At 49.8% G+C, this 18,357-nt stretch overlaps 1 protein-coding gene and 1 long non-coding RNA gene across 12 annotated transcripts in view; one reads left to right on the top strand and one right to left on the bottom strand.

Annotated features, from left to right (window-relative positions):
* The window catches only part of LOC101425320 (hypoxia inducible factor 3 subunit alpha), a 59,486-nt gene extending 57,416 nt beyond the window's left edge, over positions 1-2,070 (bottom strand). For 2 of the 4 annotated variants that reach the window (XM_058292708.2, XM_071213633.1), the window contains exon 1: positions 1,971-2,070. In XM_058292708.2, the coding sequence (XP_058148691.1) occupies positions 1,971-1,996 (26 nt within the window). In that variant the 5' untranslated portion in view covers positions 1,997-2,070. Of the gene's footprint in view, positions 1-615; positions 706-1,970 lie in introns of those variants that run through there. The other 2 variants (XM_071213634.1, XM_071213636.1) reach the window with 1 other exon arrangement.
* On the top strand, positions 456-18,122 carry LOC111763550 (uncharacterized). 8 transcript variants are annotated; one of them, XR_009184789.2, is made up of 4 exons: positions 578-698; positions 8,853-9,095; positions 9,588-9,663; positions 10,518-18,122. It is a non-coding gene; the product is annotated as an uncharacterized lncRNA (long non-coding RNA). The 8 variants fall into 8 exon arrangements; XR_009184790.2 differs by having other exon boundaries at positions 9,588-10,861; positions 11,508-18,122; XR_009184784.2 differs by having other exon boundaries at positions 456-641; positions 9,588-18,122.
* Positions 18,123-18,357: the final 235 nt, after the last annotated feature.

The following is an 18,357-nucleotide window of genomic DNA, read 5'->3' as shown; positions in this document are numbered from 1 at the left end:
TTGCCCGGCCTGGGACGTGCGGCTGGAACCCTGCCACCCTTCCTCCGTGTTCTAGACGAGAACAGAGGGTGGGGCCAGGGTCTGGAGGTCCCGGGCTGAGGCCTGGGAATAGGGGCTGGAGCCCATCCCCCTCTCCAGCCAGAAGGGGAGAAGCCCACCTCTTCCTTGTCCTGAGGAACTCAGCATCTGCAAGGAGAAAGTAGGGACACCGCACCCCACATTCAGGACTGCTCCTGGGCCCTTCTCTAATGACATTCAGCTGGGTATTGGGGGGATCTTGCAGAAAGTATTGGGGACAGGGGGGCTTAAGTCATACCTGGACAGAGACTACTCTTGGCACTGCCTGGAGGTGGCCTGGGAGGACAAGGGCAGGACCTGGGTTCCAGAAGGAGCCTGGGGGAGGTCCCTGGAACCCCGCCTCTGTTCGTTCCTGAGGACGGGTATTCTGGTGAGCCCCGCCTCCTCCAGGATTCCCTCAGTCCCAGGAGGGCAGCACCTGGGGCAGTGTGCCCCTCTGGGACTTCCCAGGAATATCCCTGCCTCGGGTGAGATGGCAGCAGGCCCGAGCTGGGGGCAAGAAGGAAGGAGAGAAGGAGGCGTGGGGAGCCCACTCACCATCACCCAGACCCCCTTCGTCAGAGGTGCCATCCTGGGGGGCGCAGGAGGGGACGGGAGCGCGGCTGGGTGCCGGGTGCGAGGTACGAGTGAATCGCGCGCAGCGGTGGATGACACGACAGGAAAGGGCTGGCCTTGGGTGGGGAGGGGGGTGCCCCAGCTCAGCCAGGAGGGGCCCCCAACCCCGCCAGGAGGGGGCGCCAGGAGGGGTGGGGCCGGGCTGCCCCAGAAAGGGTGGCTGGTGTTCCTGCGTCGGCCCACAGCCAGGGCTGGAGTAGAATGAGGCGGTGGGGGAAGATCCTGAGGGTGTGTGTGAAAAACATGGGGTGTGGGTGGATCCAATCAGACCCGCCAAGCCAGGGGGGAGGGAAGGGGGTGAGGCTTGCCGGCCGCCTCAGCTTGGACAGGGAAAACCGAGGGTCTGGGACACTTACTGGGGTCTCCTGGAACATGGCCAGATAGGAACCCTTAAGGGTGGCCCCAGGGCACAGACCCCTCTCTGCCCCTGCAGTCTGCACCTGCAGGAAGTGAACACCCCGGTTCCCCTCCGCCCAGGACCACCCCGCTGGGGCCTGGGGGGGAGGGGGGCGTTCCCAGCACAGCTTGCAGGGTCTCACACTGCGTCTGGCACAGCACCCCGCCATGGGGTCTTCCCCCAGGATGGCTTGGGTGGGGTTTCCCCGGCGCTTCCATTTACGCCTCAGTCATGGGGACTGGGCCAGGGTGGGGCGTGGGATAGGGGCCAGAGTGTCAGGCTTGTCTCCCTGCTATTAGAGGTGGTGACCCTACGTTCCAAAAGGAGACCTAAGGGCGCCTGGAATGGGGAGCCCTCTGCCCATTTCTAGGGGAACCCAAGGATTGGGAGATTGTCAGGGAGGGTCTGATCAAGGAGGATCCCTGCTCTCTTGATCTCCGGACCGGAGTGGGATTCCAAGGGATTCCCTCTATCTGGGAAGGCTCAATTTGGTGGGACCCCGTAATCCCTAAGATCCCAGGTTGGCAAAGAACACCTCAATTCTGGGATTCTGGAGGCTGAAGGAGGCAAAATGTGGAGACAATGCCTCCCCCCGAAGCCCGGGGATTATTCAAACCCAATTCCTTGGGCACCCTGAATTTCACCCCCAACCGGGCGGGAAGCGAACCCTGAGCTTCATGAAATCGGGGCTCACGACCCCGAAGCTGCTGCCGGGAGAGGGGCGGGGCAGCCGGGGAAGTGAGCGAGTCCCTACCCCTGCAAATCCCCGAGGGCGGAGGGCGTGGTGGAGGTGCGCACCCGCGCGCCCCCCGGCCGGCTCAGGGGTCCCCAGAAAGAGAGCCCCCCGGTTCCCGCCATCCCTGCCCCCGAATCGCGGTACCTCTTGCGCTCCTGTCCCAGCGCCATGGCTCGCCCGTCGCCGCCGCGGAGCTCTCGGAGGCCCCTCGCCCCCTCCCCTGGCTCTGAGAACCCCCTCCCCAGTCCCGCCCCCCGCCCCCCGCCCCGTCGTTGGCTGCGCCTCTCCCTGCCCGCGTCCTGATTGGGTGGCGGGCCCGTCACTCCTGGCAAAGGGGCGGGACCCCTGGCGAAGGCTCTGAAGGCCAAGGAGGGGTGGGAGGTGGGGGTGCCGGGGGAGACCCGCGCGCACGCCCCAGCCACGCCCCTGGCCGCCGACTTCCCGGGCTCGGGCTCCCGCACCTTCGGGCCCAGCCCGCCTCCCCTGAGAAGTCCCCCACCGATCGTCCTCCCAACCCACCCTGCACCTCCCACCCCACCCGCCACCTCTATTTCCTCCCCTATTTCCCACCCTCCTTGGGCCTCGCCGACCTCCAGTGCCCCCTCCTCTCCGCCCGGCCTCCTCAGTCGCCCCACTTCTGCAGTCCTTCCCGCTCCGTGTCCCACCCTTCTCGCTCAGGCCCCAGGCCCTCCCTGCAGCCCCCACCCCTGCGCCTCACCTCGCCCCGACGCCGCCGGTGTCAGCCCCGCGGCCCCGCGGCCCCACCGCCTCCATCCCCCTCGGCCCCGCCGGGATCCCATCGCCTCGCTAACGCCCCTTCCAGGTGAACCCCACTGATGAATGATTAAGCTTAGGGCGAGCAAATACGTGAAACGCAATCACACCCACTTTTAAAGGAACAGAGAAACGGCGTCTTTCTCCCTATAGGTAAGAAGGCAGAGGTACGAGGTCACACGAGGGGTAAAAGCATTACACCTGGATAAGGACGCGTGTGTGGGTGTGTGTGGGGGCTGCTAATCAACGGCGGGAGGATCAATATTCTGGAGGCGGTGTTGGGAAAGGAAGAGGATATTACGGCAGAAGTCTGTGGGTTTTGCCCCCCTAAATATCTGGCTCGGTTTTCTTTTGGGGAACCACTTCTCTGCCCTCTCAGTCTGTTGTGTTTGTTAGTTTTTTGGATATGTTTGTTTTGACTGGGAACCGATCATACTACCACCAGCTCTAGACATGGGCATAAGATCCAGACTGAGCCAAACAGTTTATTGTTTCCTTGGTCACAGGGGTTGTTGGGGGGGGGGGCGTCATGTGACCTAACATTCCCCAATGGGAACCGACCTTGAGACTTTTGCCTTAGCTATCAGGAAACAGGTTCTCTATTTCTGCCACCCAGAGGAAAGAGGCATCTTTAGATGGAGAGCAATGCAGAGGAAAGCAGAACTAAGCAATTGGGAAAGATGGTCCTGGCACCAGCCCTTGGTACCTGGATCCAGCCATACCTGAACTCCTTATCAGTGTTACAGTCCATTTAGTTACTGGGCTTTTACATGAACCATCATGTTTCTTTGGTTGTTGCCATTGTTGTTAAATACTGCTTTCTTTCTTTATTTTGTGCTTTGATTAGTATGAATTGATTTTAGCTGCTTGCTCCCCAAAAGAACCTTGATAAACAGAAAATAGCTCTTGAGCCTTGGTATGGAGGCATGTGGAGTGTGAGAAATTGAAAGGCCTGACTTACAGAGGGCTGCCGTGAAAGCAGTGTCCTTGGGACTGGTCGGGCTTTCGGTAAGGGCATCAGGTAGCAGAAAGTTTCAAGGAAGAAATTGAGGAGGGTGGTGTGGTTATGAGCCATAATGAGCATTCCAGAGGGCATGATGGAAGGATTTGGAGGGGGGAAGGAGTGGAGGGCTGAGTCATTGGAAAGGAAGTATTGAATGATATTTGGATTAGGGTGCCATGGCAAATAGACAATCTGCAGGACTTAAATTTCTAGCATTGCCCTAGGAAAACTGATACCTGTTAATAGAACTAATGCTTTTTTTTAAAAAAAAGATTTTATTTTACTTATTTCTGTCCCCTTCCCCCTTGTTTGCTCTCTCTGTCCATTCGCTGTGTGTTCTTCTGCATCCGCTTGCATTATCTGGTAGCACTGGAAGCTGCTTCTCTTTTTGTTGCATCATCTTGCTGTGTCAGCTCTCTGTGTGTGTGGCGCCACTCCTGGGTGGGCTGCACTTTTTTCATGAGGGGTGGCTCTTTTGTGGAATGCACTCCTTGTACATGGGGCTCCCCTATGTGGGGGACACTCCTGCATGACATGGCAATCCTTGTGTGCAACAGCAGTGTGCGTGGGCCAGCTCACCACATAGGTCAGGAGGCCCTGGGTTTGAACTCTGGACCTCCCATGTGGTAGGTGGACGCTCTATCAATTGAGCCATGTCCGCTTCCCTAAAGCTTTTTATATACAGATGCACTAGGCAGTTATGATCTAAGTTATCATTAAACCTCACCTGGAGATCCCTGGCAGCTTAGGCAATAAGGGAAATGTGTTTGTTGAAATAGTTTCCTTTTTTTTTTTTGCTAAAAAGAAAGTGTTTTTGTTTATCTGGAGAGAGAAGTTTAATTCCTGAAACCAAAATTTAGGAAGAAATGACAGCTTTTGTGTTTTAAAATGTAGAGAGGGGAAGCGGCTGTGGCTCAATCAGTTGGGCTCCTGTCTAAGATATGGGAGGTCCTGGGTTCGTGTCCTGGGGCCTCCTTGTGAAGGCAGGCTCACCCGCACGCTGCAGAGTGCCACCCAGCCCACAAGTGCTGCAGAGAGCTGACTCAGCAAGGTGACGCAACAAAAAAGGGAGACAAGCAAAAAAGAAAACAACCACAGAAGAGCACTCAGCGAATGGACACAAGAGAGCAGACAGCAAGTAAGCCACAAGGGGGGAGGGAAAATAAAATAAATAAATACTGACACAGGAGAACACACAGCGAATGGACACAGAGAGCAGACAGCACACACACAAAAAGCCACAGGGGAGGGGGGGGGTGGTAATAAAAAAAATGTAGAGAGATCTGAGCCACCAGGAATTGTGGAGGTGCCTCACTCAGCCTGTGGGGGTTGTGAAGGTCTCCTAAGGAGCAGACATCTGAATGGAGACTTGAAGGAGGAACAAGAGTGAGGCAGGTAAATAAAGGGCTAGAGAAAAGTGTTCTAGGCAAAGGAAAGAGAATGCATCTGTCCAGAGGCAAGAGAGCTTAGTGCATCTGGGCCTTGAAAAGTGTCCTGTGGCTGCAGCAGGGAGCGAAAGGAGAGGAGGTGGGGTGCGATGCTGGAGTGGTGCCTGGGGGTGAGATCAAATCAGGCCTGTCAGCATTTAAACAGCTCGGGTTTTCTCCTGAAATCACTGGGGAGCTATGGAAGGGTTTTGAGCAGGAGAGGAACACCTTATAAGTATCCCTCTGTCTGTCATGTGGACAAGATTGGGGGCCAGGGAACAGGCAGGAGGCTGGGTGGGGACCTGGCTAGGAAGAAGAGATGGCTGGGTCTGGCAGGGGCAACAGGGATGGGGAGGGGACCCATTAAAAAGCTTTTGAGGTTCATCCATAGAAGAAGGGACAAGCAAACTGTACTACACCCATACAATGAAATATTAATCAGCAAGGAAAAGGAATAAACTGTTGATACACACAAGAACATGGATGAATCTCAAAACCATTTTGCTGAATGAGAGAAGCCAGACACTTTTAAAAAAGAACATACTGTGTGATTCCATTTAAATGAAGTTCCAGAACAGGCAAAGCTGTCTATGGTGGGAAAAAAATAAATCAGAACAGTGGTCGCTTTAGGCAGGGACAAAGATTGATTGGAAAAGGGCATGAGGGAACTTGCTGGGGTCATGAAAATGTGGTTCTTTATCTTGACAAGGGTTTGGCTTACACAGGTGTATGCAGTTTCCAAATTCAGTGGATGGAAAAAATCTCAGAGAATGGATACTTTTGAGATCTGTGCATTTCCCTGGATGTGAATTTTACCTCAGAATTGAAAATAAAAAACAGTAAAGAAATATTAATAGGCATATTGCAGTCTTTCAGGGTTGTACTGTTATCTGCAGCTTTCATTGAAGTGCATTAAAAATTAAGCTGGAGAGATGAATGGCCGAGAATGGATAGATGGGTAGAAATAGGTTAAAGCAAATTCAGGAAAACGTTCCTAGTACCAATAGGAGATTGGGCATTTTGGGTGTTCACTGTAAAGTCTTTCAGCTTTTCTGTGTGTTTGAAATAATTTAAGGGAAGCAGACTTGGCCCAATGGATAGGGCGTCCGCCTACCACATGGGAGGTCCGCGGTTCAAGCCCCGGGCCTCCATGACCCACGTGGAGCTGGCCCATGTGCGGTGCTGATGCGCGCAAGGAGTGCCCTGCCATGCAGGGGTGTCCCCCGTGTAGGGGACCCCCACGTGCAAGGAGTGCGCCCCATAAGGAGAGCCACCCAGCGCGAAAGAAAGTGCAGCCTGCCCAGGAATGACACTGCACACACAGAGAGCTGACACAACAAGATGATGCAACAAAAAGAAACACAGATTCCCATGCCACTGATAAGGATAGAAGCGGTCACAGAAGAACACACAGTGAATGGTCACAGAGAGCAGACAACTGGGGGGGGGCCGGCGAAGAGGAGAGAAATAAATTTTTAAAAAATTAAAAAAATAAATCTTAAAAAAAAAAGAAAATAATTTAAGAGCATGAGGGGCACGGTTTGGAGATTATTTGATTAGGTGGTTGATTATTTTGATTGTAGAGATGAGGGATTAAAAAAATCATGTTCCAATTTTGGACAACAGGAAACATTTTCAAGTTGGGTTGGGGTCTTTTCCTCTCCTCTTTCTTCTTCCCCTGATCTATTTATCCAACAATAATCCCATCTATTAATCCATTTGGTCATTTGATTTGGTCAACAGATATTCACTGAGAGCCAAATGCATGCCAGGCACTGTTGTAGGCTCTGGGGATACAGCAGGGAAGGAGGCAGAGACCTCTGCCCTGCCCCATGGGACTTACACTCGAGTGGGGGAAACAGACCACACAGAGGAGTAATAAGCAAAATATTTAGGTTGCAGTAAGTGTTACGGAGGAATGGAAAGCAGGGCATATGGATAGCTAGGGGTTTTTTTAGGCAGGGAGGGGCTGTAATTTTAAATGGAATGGTCATGAAAGAGTTTAATGAGGTGCAATTTGAGCAAAGACCTGCAGGCTAGGCATGTGGATTTCTGGAGGAAGAGTGTGCTAAGCTGAGAGAAGGGCAAGTGCAAAGGCCCTGGGGTGGGACTTGCCTGACAAGTTCAAGGGCCAGCAAGGAGGCCAGTGTGGCTGAAACAGAGAGGTGGACAGGGAGAGTGGGAAGAGATGAGAGCAAAGAGATGGTGTGGGGTGGGAGTGGTGTGGACAGTTCATATCGGAAGGACCATTTCGGTTCCACGTGGACTTTCATTCTGAGGGAGACAGAGTGTGGAAGATTTTTGATCAGGATGGTGACATTATCTGGGTTAGGTTTGGATTAAGGGAAAAGGTTTCCCAAATCCTCAGCTGGGAAAGAACTGAAGCTCTCTAATTTAAAGAACAAACCACTCCAAGGAGAAGACTTATTTTGCTCACGACTCTGCCATTTCGGCATGGCCCAGTGGGGACAGTGCCTCCCCGCTCCATGTGGCAACAGTTTGAAGGCTGGGGACCGAAACCAGCTGAAGGGCTCCCTGTCTGATGCGTCTGCTGGTCGATGCTGCTTGTCAGCTGGCACCTCACCTGGATGCTGGGACTGGAACTTTCCATGTGACTGCTTGGCTTCCTCACATTATGGCGGCTGGGTTCCAAGGGAGCAGAAGAAAGGTGAAGCAGGCTAGTTAGATCAATAGACTGATCTGGAAGCTGGCAGAAAACCGCCACCATTAACACGTGGACATCAGTGCCCCCAAGATGGCTGCTGGAAGTCTCCTGCGAGATTCCCCATTCGGAAAGAGATTTCTCTGGAAGCCAGGAGAAGCCCCGGATATTCTCCAGGGGCCTTATCATTGGGGCCTCCCAGGGGATTGATAGGTGGAGCAATCAATTAAAACAACAAATGGCTGGGACTTCTCCCCTCTCATTAGCAAAGGGGCAGAGTAATTAATGGTTCAAGCAGCAAGCACCAAGGCTGAGCCAGCCTTCCCTTGCCTTCTGATCCCTGTTCTGGCCTTCGCCCCCTGCCTGGAACATCCTGCAAGTAAAACCTGGGGATTTATAATCTATAATGGGGAATTGCAGTCTGTAAATTGGCCCTCTTTATCACTCTTCAGTCCCTTCCTCTCTATCTGGGACCCATGATATGTTATTTTCTCCCATCTCTTTTCACTGTTTCTTAATAAATTACTGACCTAACTAACCCGGCTTGCTCTCGAGATTCATTTCTTGTAGCTTAGCCAAGAACCTAGAGAAAATCAGGCTACAGAGTGTAAAAAAAGAGTTAAGTTTAATTTTCACATAAAGGTAAGGCCAGAGCCGGCTCTGCAACTGGAGGAGGGAGAGAAAGGGTTGTAGCGGGCTTTGGCGCCTAGAATTTGAAAAGTGGCGCCAAAGTGAGGACAGGGCCAAAATGAGGGTGGCCAATGGTGAGAGGTGAGGGTGGGGCCAAAGTGAGGGCGGGGCCAAAGCAAGGGCAGCCAATGGTGAGAAGCGAGGGCGGGGCCAATAGCGAAAGCAGCTCGGAATTTGAAAAGCGGTGACAGGGGTGAAAGCTGCACAGAGCCTGCCCAGTCCGCAGGAATGTAGGGACCCAGTGGACACTCAGAGCAGGAACCCCGGTAAGTTGGTTAGATCCCTCAGATAGGCTGTAACCCCTGAAGTACCCAATCAATGGGGAACGCCGGAGGGACCCGGGTTTAGGTTGTAAATATCACTGTTTCTTGTTGTTTGGCACAACGGCCATGTTATCCAGGTTGACCACGGCTCTTGTTGATAACATTCTCTTTTCCCCCACAGTCTGGTGAGTCTTTGTTCTCTTACAGGTGCAGTTTTCTAACAGCTTTGGGGGCTCGTCCAGGATCCAAAGCCTCAGAGGGGGACCCTGGGGCAGACGAGGGGAAGGCACACTCCCCTGATCAAGGAGACTCAGACTCTGCCCTTGGGGGCCCGCCTTTGACAGCGGGAAGGACCCGAGGCCAGATGCTTGGATCTGCCAATTGTGGATGAGAAAACGGGAAGGGAAAATCTGCCTCTCATTGACCAGGCAGCTCTGTGCATGGTTCAAGGTAAGAAAAGGGACTATTAAGTATTGTCTTGGTGGTGGGGAAATTCTGATAAGTCTGGGATTGAAAGAAACCCAACAAGGCTCAGAATGGGGAATAGAGGCAGTAGGTTGACTGGGGAGGGGCTATCTGTAAGATCCCCTGGGGACATTTCTCCAGATAGTCCATTAGGGAGGATGTGGGAACATTGGACAATAATGATCGTACCAAAGGAAAGGAAATGACTACTGATATATTCTGGCCAAAATACGAGGCAGATGAGGATTGGCTCTATGCCAACCTTGTCTTCATAATTCTTATTGTGTTGTTTCTGTTTGTTCAGTGTATGTTTTAATACCTCCAGGTGGTAATATTAAATTGACAATGAAAATTCTTAAAAGAGCTCTATTCAAATGACTAAAATGAAAAATGAACTTATATTGATAAATAAATAAAGTATGGAAATCTTTGAAATGCCTAAATTGAGATGAATAGTTTATTCTTTTTTTTTCACAGAATAGTATGAGGGATATGAGACCTAAGTAGATATAGAAAGGCATAAAAGGTCTGTGGGAGTGCTGACCAAAATTTGGTAAGTTTGTTTAAAGGAATGTGATACAATACCTGGTTTTCATAAAATCAGAATGGAAGTATGTAGGAAAAAACTTGAATGCATATGGCAAATTGTAGAGGGTATTGTAGAAGGTAGCATTAAGTAAGGGAATGTGTTTTGTGAAGGCAGAATTTGTCTTGAGATGAAGCAACTATTGTCTCTGTGGTTATGGATAGTTATAAAAAGTTTGTAGAAGCAATGTTTAAACTGAAATATTTGAATGGCTAATTCCAGTAAGTCATTATTAAACAGAAACAGAATTGATTTTAATAACAAAAAGTAGTTTTGTTAGGCCTCAAAACAAGGCCTTTATGGATAACCAGAGATGGCATGAAGAAAACTTCAACACGAGGGTTAGGCAAACTCACATTTATTACATCTGCAGAGGTAGGGAGCCAAGGCCAGTCCACAGTGACTCAGACCTGACTCCCTCTGCTGCAGTTTCACTCTTGTTTAAATACCCAAGTTACTACTTAGCATTTGCTTTGATTATGCATTAGTTTTTATGCATATGGATGAACATACATAGCTGGTTATGTAATTGTATGATTAGTATGTTCAGGAAATCACGCTTGCACATACATTGCATGATCAAGAAAGGGGCAGATAACTCCACCCCTGGGTGGGAATTTTACTATGTTAATTAAGCAAGTTGAAGTGAGGACAGCAAGGGGCTACTTCTGCGCAGGTCCGGCCAACTGGTTGAAGCTGGTTTTCATACTTCATTGCTTCAACAGGATATTCTTGACCACCAAAAGCGGAATTTGGACCGAAGAGAGGGTTGCATTTCATTACCTTCTGATTTACATACAATTCTTTTCTTTGTATCCTAGCAACAGAGAAAGAAACAAGTTACTTTCAGGTCATCCTACATCCATCAGTTTCATAGCAGGAAAAACTGTCAGAGGCCACCTCAATCTGCATATTAAAGTGGTGGTAAAGGAAGATAATCTGGTTTCCATTGGGCATCTGTATTGCTGAAGTAAAATACTTGTTAATTAATGTCATCATGGTGAAGGTGTAGAAGTAAAAATCTCCATGGTGCTGAAGGGTGCTATGCGCCGGGCCAGTGGAATACCAGAGGCTACCATCCTAGCTTCTCTCTAGGGTCAGTGGTGCTGCAGCGTGCTGGCTGTGTGAAGGACGTGATAAGCGGAGCAGTGATTACCAGAGTGCTGTAAGTAGAACTTAAACATACTTGGCATTATGGCCTGCTTCCATGCAGAGACAACTTGTATGGTGTTGCAAACCTGGAGCTTAGATCTATTAATTGCAACTCAAAAAGAAACTTTTGATTTCGTTAGTGCATTGCTTGGTATTAAGTACTGTACCTATATCTCTCCTATTCTAGATATATGCTTGATGATTGAGGTGATATCTTTTCTAGATCATATGCAGAGGGATATTGAATATGTTAAAAGGTCCTGGTAAACTTCACTTTCTAAGTTAATGAACATGCTTAATCCAAGTCTCCCTCCTAGCCCTTATTCTAAAATCTGTCCCACTCATATCCTGGGGAAGACTGGCGAAACCACATGCCATCCCGCCAGGGCTAAGCATTTTCTCACCAGGAAGGAAACAGTAAAAAAGGTGGCTGGGATCCACTTCAGCTTAACCCCTTCAAGATGGTCTATGGGTAACCTTTCCTCACCTAGGACCTGGAAACCAATTTCTGATGAAAACCTGCAAAAAAAAGCCCATTAACTTTGAGAAGATACAGCCTTTAGGCACCTGGCCTTTTCTATTTTTGTGGCCCAGTATCCTTTCAGTGAAACCCTATATCCTCAAAATTCTAATTAAGTTCATTTCTTCCATCTTGTTAGCCATACAGGGATTTCATCCAGTTTCACCCAGGGTGCCATAGTCGTCTTCCTCCAACCATGATAGAATAGCAGGAGGGTTTTACACCTTGTCAGGTAAGGCCTACTACCCCTAACCAGCAGGAAGCAGTCACAAAAGAATGACCATTGTTCTTCACCACCCCTTGGAGAATGAAAGTGTAAACTCTCAGGGGAAGATAGAGGCTTTAGGGGAGCTCAGATTGATTCTGGTGTAGCCCCTGTTTTAGCCCTCCCTTCCCTTGAGAAACCTTTCACCTGTTTGTTACAATAGAAAAAGGGACAACCTTGGGGGTTCTGACCCAAATTTGAGGAGGTCAAAGGAGACCTGTAGCCTTCCTTTCCAAAATCCTGGATCCTGTCTCCGGGGCATGGCCGGGCTGCATCCAAGCTGTGGCAGCAACCGCTCCCCTGGTAGAAGAGAGCAGGAAGCTGTCTTTCGGGAAGCCTTAGTCGTTAGCATCCCTCATCAGGTCAGAACTATTCTGTCTCAGTAAGTGGGAAGATGGTTGAATTATTCCCGAATTTTGCAGTATGAGGCTGTCTTAATGGGAAAAAATGACTTGGTATTGACAACAGACCAGAGCCTAAACCCAGCCTCCTTCCTTTGGAAGGGATCTGGCCAAATGGAGGTTCCTGAGCATGATTGTTTAGACCTGGTTGAGTATCAGACCCGAGTCCATCTGACCTCAGGGAACTTCCCCTGCACTGGGGGAAAATTATTCATAGATGGGTCCTCCAGGGTCCTAGAAGGAAGGAGGCACAATGGCTATGCAATTGTGGTTGGACTAACTTGTGAAGTGAAAGGAGCTTCCTGATTGCCCAATGACTGGTCAGCTCAAACTTGTGAATCATATGCATTAAATCAAGCCATCAAATTATTAGAGGAAAAGGATGGTGCAGTCTACACTGACTCTAAGTATGCCTTTGGGGTGGTCCACATCTTTGGAAAAATTTGGGAAGAGAGGGGATTGATTAACAGCAAAGGAAAAGGGCTAGTCCATGGGGAATTAATAAAACAGGTATTGTTTTATTAATCTAAATCTTCTCTTACCTGGGGAAATATCAGTGGTGCATGTAAATGGACACCAGAAAGGTCACACGTTTGAAGCAAAGGGCAATAGGTTAGCAGATGAAGCCTCTTCCCCTTTGATGATCTTGATACCCTCCATCCTGAAGAGTTCGGGGTCCCTGCATTCTCTGAAAAGGAGGTGAAAGAGCTGGAGCAGTTAGGAGCAACCCTAGATGATCAAGGGATGTGGCTCCTCCCAGATGGCAGGCAAATGTTGAATAAACAAGTGATGAGAGAGATTTTGGCCTTCTTACACCAAGGGAGTCATTGGGGGTACAGGCCATTTGTGATCTGGTTCTTAAGTATTTTGGATGCTTGGGCCTTTATACCTTAGCTAAGCAAATAAGTGAATGATGTATAATTTGCCAAAAGATCAATAAGAAGCTCTTAAGGAAGCAAGAACAAGGGGGAAGGGAGCCGCCTCAGACCATTCCAGAATATTCAGGCTGATGACACTGAAATGTCCCCGATGGGTCGGCTAAAGTATCTTCTGGTTATTATAGATCATCTGACAGGATGGGTGGAGGCATAGCTTCTGGCCTCAGCTACAGCATCAGGAACTTCTAAAACTATCCTTGAACAAATCATTCCTCATTATGGGTTAGTGGAACATGTAGATTCAGACAGTGGTGCTACTTTACCTCATATGTGCTGCAGAATGTTATGTGAGGCCTGAGTGTCGCATGGAAATTCCGTGCACCTGGGAACCCTCCATCTTCAGGGAGAGCGGAGAGAATGAGTCAACCTTTCTCTCTCTCTCTCTCCCTCCTTTCCTCCCACACCCTGGTTGTCTGTTCTCTGTGTCTATTTTGCTGCATCTTCTTTGTCTGCTTCTGTTGTTGTCTGTCTGCTTCTGTTGTTGTCAGCGGCACGGGAATCTGTGTTTCTTTACGTTGTGTCATCTTGTTGTGTCAGCTCTCCGTGTGCACGGCGCCATTCCTGGGCAGGCTGCACTTTCTTTTGCGCTGGGCGGCTCTCCTTACAGGGCGCACTCCTTGCGTGTGGGGCTCCCATACTCAGGGGACACCCCTGCGTGGCAGGGGGCACTCCTTGTGCGCATCAGCACTGCGTGTGGGCCAGCTCCACATGGGTCGGGTCGAGGCCCGGGGTTTGAACCGCGGACCTCCCATGTGGTAGATGGACGCCCTAACCACTGGGCCAAGTCCGCCGCCTGAAACAGGCTTTCAAGAAGCATCTTTCTAAGTTGGTGTTAGAAATAAAGTTACCCTGGATTATGTGCTTACCCATAGCCTACTGAGAATTAGAACTGCCCCTAGGAAAGAACTGGGAATGCCCCCTTACAAAATGCTTTTTGGCTTGCCTTTTCCTAGGAGGCAGTTGAAGGATCTCTTCCTTGAGAATTATATACTGGCTTTGTCCTCTACTTTGTCATCCCTCAGGTATCGTGGTTTGCTGGCCCAGACCTCGCCTCTCAAATTCACTGTCCATCAACACCAACCCTGGCAGTTGGGTCCTAATCAAGTCATGGAAGGAGTCCAAACTTCAGCCAACTTGGGAAGGACCCTATCTAGTTTTGCTGACAGCTGAGACTGCAGTACGGACAGCAGAAAAAGGCTAGACCCACTGTTCTTGAGTAAAAGAACCAGTACTATGGAAGCAGACTTGGCCCAGTGGATAGGGCGTCTGTCTATGACATGGGAGGTCTGCGGTTCAAACCCCGGGCCTCCTTGACCCGTGTGGAGCTGGCCCATGCGCAGTGCTGATGTGCGCAAGGAGTGCCCTGCCACGCAGGGGTGTCCCTTGTGTAGGGGAGCCCCACGCACAAGGAGTGCGCCCAGTAAGGAGAGCCACCCAGCGCGAAAGAAAGTGCAGCCTGCCCAGGAATGGCGCCGCACACACAGAGAGATGACAACAAGATGACACAACAAAAAGAAACACAGATTCCCATGCCGCTGACAACAACAGAAGCGGACAAAGAAGAAGATGCAGCAAATAGACACAGAGAACAGACAACGGGGGGGTGGGGAGGGAGGGAAGAGAAATAAATAAATAAATAACTCTTAAAAAAAAAAAAAGAACCAGTACCCAACCCGGATGATAAGTACTCAACAACACTATCCGAGTCCTGGGAAATAACTCCAACTTCAGACCCCTTAAGGATCACTCTGAGAAGGCAATAGTTGGAAAGCGTTTATCAGAAAGGAGAAGGGACTTGTCAGACTCTAAATCAGGAAACTTTGTGGGAAGATATCCCTGCACTTAGAGGGAAGGCTATTACCTATACCCACCTTGTCTAGTGCCTTAGGAGACTAGCAGATGAAGGATTTAAAGTTTCTAAAAACGGAAATAATTATACTGACTGTGATGCTTCAGATTCAGGTCGTGACAAGACCCATTAAATTGATAGTAAATGTAACCGAAGGCCTAGAGTCTCAGACGGTGCAGTTTGATGCCTTCCAAGTGATAAAATATGGGGATTTAGGACATGAGTGTTGGCTGAGTGGGCAAAATAAATGTCTAGGCCCGGAGTCACTGAGACGTTATCTCAACCTCCCCCACGTCTCGACTGGAATTTTGTGTGGTGGGCTACTGAGTTCAAGGGGTGGACCACTGGGCACGGTAGAGGCTGCACTCACTGGAAACCCTTAAAGGACAAGATAGCCTTTTACAAAGGTAATACCCCATCAGACTGCAAAAACCTCCAGTGGAACCCAATGGTAATAACCATTAGAAAGACAGACAGGTAAGTGGACTTGGCCCAGTGGTTAGGGCGTCCGCCCACCACATGGGAGGTCCGCGGTTCAAACCCCGGGCCTCCTTGACCCGTGTGGAGCTGGCCCATGCGCAGTGCTGATGCGCGCAAGGAGTGCCCTGCCACGCAGGGGTGTCCCCCACATAGGGGAGCCCCACACACAAGGAGTGCACCCCATAAGGAGAGCCACCCGATGCAAAAGAAAGTGCAGCCTGCCCAGGAATGGTGCCGCACGCACGGAGAGCTGACACAACAAGATGACGCAACAAAAAGAAACACAGATTCCTGGTGCTGCTGATAAGGATAGAAGTGGTCACAGAAGAGCACACAGTGAATGGAGACAGAGAGTAGACAACTTGGGGGCGGGGGAAGGGGAGAGAAAAAAAAAAAAAAAAGACAAATTCAGCAATAATAACCGTTATTCTTCCCCTGACAGAGTCTATGGGATGGGGGTGGACATACAGGTAAAGCTCCCCCGTGGAGGTTCTGTATTCAAGTGCTTCCTCCCCCTGTGGATATGATGTCAGCAAGGCCCCCTCCAGCTAACCCTTCAGAGAGACCAAGGCAAAGCCCACCAAAGGCCAGTTCCCCGATGCAGAATGATCCCAAAGCAGTCAGGATACTTAAGGCAGAGGATTTAAAGCAGACCATAGAAATAGAGACAGGATATGGAGATGCAAATGCCTGACTGAATGGGTCAGTCCAGAGTCTGAACAAAAGCAACTGTGATGCTTTTGCAGCCAGCTGGCCCACTGCTAATATCGTACCCTTTCCTTTCGGTATGGAAGAGCATGAAAGGGAGTTTAAGTGCAGGGTGCTCCTCTTCCAGAATGCTATCCCTGGTGAAAATTGTAGTACGTTGTCCTCTCTCTTCCCTCCTGTCAGAAAGGGAAACACCAAAGCCATACGGGCTTCCCACCTGGGTCCAGGAAGTCACTCTGCCTGTCTCTCTAGATGGGGAAAAGGGGTCCAGGACCTTGGGACCATGGCCTTGTGTATGCAAGTATGGAACCTGAGTGAGGACAGTACTGGCAACTTCTTCAGTTTGCCCATACCCCAAGCAGACCTTTGATGGTACTGTGGAAAGGGCCTCCGACCAGCATTATTGAGAAGTGGGGAGGAACCTGTGCTCTGGTTCACTTGGCCATCCCATTTACCCTGGCATTTGGAAAAGAGGAAGAAACATAAAGCCAGGGAAAGGGAAAGAAAAGTTTATCTGGTTCCTTGGATGACTGAATTTATCTAGATATTATAGGAGTTCCCCAGGGCATCCCAGATGAATTTAAAGCTAGAAATCAGGTAGCTGCAGGATTGGAATCATTCTTATTCTGGTGGGTCACCATTAACAAAAGTGTGGATTAGATTAACTATATATATTATAATCAACAAAGATTTTTCAATTACACTAAAGATGCATTAAGGGAAGAGTAGAGAAGCGGATTTGGCCCAAAAGATAGGGCATCCACCTACCACACGGGAGTTTCAAGGTTCAAACCTAGGACCTCCTGACCCGTGTGATGAGCTGGCCTGCGTGCAGTGCTGATGCATGCAAGGAGTGCCATGCCACGTAGGGGTGTCCCCCGCGTAGGGGTGTCCCCCGTGTAAGGGAGCACCACGTGCAAGGAGTGCGCCCTGTAAGGAGAGCCACCCAGCACAAAAAGAGTCCAGCCTGCCCAGGAGGCACTGCACACATGGAGAGCTGACGCATCAAGATGACACAACAAAAATGAGACACAGATTCCCAGTGCCACTGGCAAGAATACAAGTGGGCGCAAAAGAACACACAATGAATGGACACAGAAAGGAGACAACTGGGGGCAGGGTAGGGGGAGAAGTAAAGAAAAAATAAATCATTAAAAAAGAAAAAAAGGGGGGAGAACAGAACAGTTGGGTGCTACTAGCACCTAGACATGATGCTAGCAGAAAAAGGGGGCATCTGTGTAATGATTGGAGGTAGTTGCTGTACCTTCATCCCCAGTAATATGGTCCCTGATGGGACTATCACCAAGGCTTGGAAGGCTTAACAGCCTTATCTGAAGAGTTAGCAGAAAATTCTGGCATTGACAACCCTCTCATGGGATGGTTAGCGAGCTGGTTGGAAAATGGAAAGGAGTGGCACTCCGTCTTGACTTCCCTTATCATCATGGCTGGGGTGCCCACAGCAGTTGGATGCTGCATCATCCCGTGCGCCTGAGGGTTAGCTCAAAAACTCATTGAAGCAGCCCTTACCAAGCATGCCCACACAGTACAAGCCAAACTACTCGTCCCCCTGAAAGAGGAAGATCTCTATGATGAAGAACGTGAGGAGGCTCTTAGCAGATTTGAGAAATGAAATTGTGAAAACTAAAAAAAGTCTAAAAGAAAGAGGGGAAATAGTTGGAAAGGGTTGTTTAATTTTCACATAAATGTGAAGCCCAAGCCGGCTCTGCAGTTGGAGGAGGGAGGGAAAGGGGTTCTAGCGGCTTTGGTGCTAAGAATTTGAAAAGTGGCTCCAAAGCCAGGGCAGGGCCAATAGTGAAAGCAGCACCAAATTTGAAAAGTGGTGCGAGGAGTGAAAGCGGTGCCGAGCCGACCCAGCTCAGAATGTAAGGACCAGGAGCAGCCACTCTGAGTGGGAACCAGGTAAGTTAGTTAGACCTCTTGGATAGGCTGTAACCCCTGAAGTACCCAAGCGATGGGAACAGGGGAGGGACCTGCATGTTAGGTTTAGGGTATAAATGTCAGTGTTTCTTGGTGTTTGGTGCACTGGCCATTTTGTCCAGGTCTTGCGTCCTTTCTTGCAAGATCGTTAATAAAATTCTTTTCTCCTCCACAATCGGGTTAGCCTTTGTTCTCTTACAGGTACAGCTTTCTAACAAGAGGAACAAAGAGAGAGAGAGGAGCAGGAGACACAGAAGCTGTGACTCCTTTTATGCCCTAGCCTGGTGTCACTTCCATCTCATTCTTTTCATCAAGGCAACCATGAAGGCTTGCCCAGTTTGAAGGGGAGGGAAATGGACTGTGCTTCTTGATAGGGAATGGCAGGTTCTGGAAGAGACCGGAGATTTGCT

The sequence above is a fragment of the Dasypus novemcinctus genome, unplaced genomic scaffold (assembly GCF_030445035.2).
Source record: "Dasypus novemcinctus isolate mDasNov1 unplaced genomic scaffold, mDasNov1.1.hap2 scaffold_230, whole genome shotgun sequence".
Lineage (NCBI taxonomy): Eukaryota > Metazoa > Chordata > Mammalia > Cingulata > Dasypodidae > Dasypus > Dasypus novemcinctus.
The sequence above is the reverse complement of the archived record's forward strand: the minus strand, read 5'-3'. Positions and strand labels throughout refer to the sequence as shown.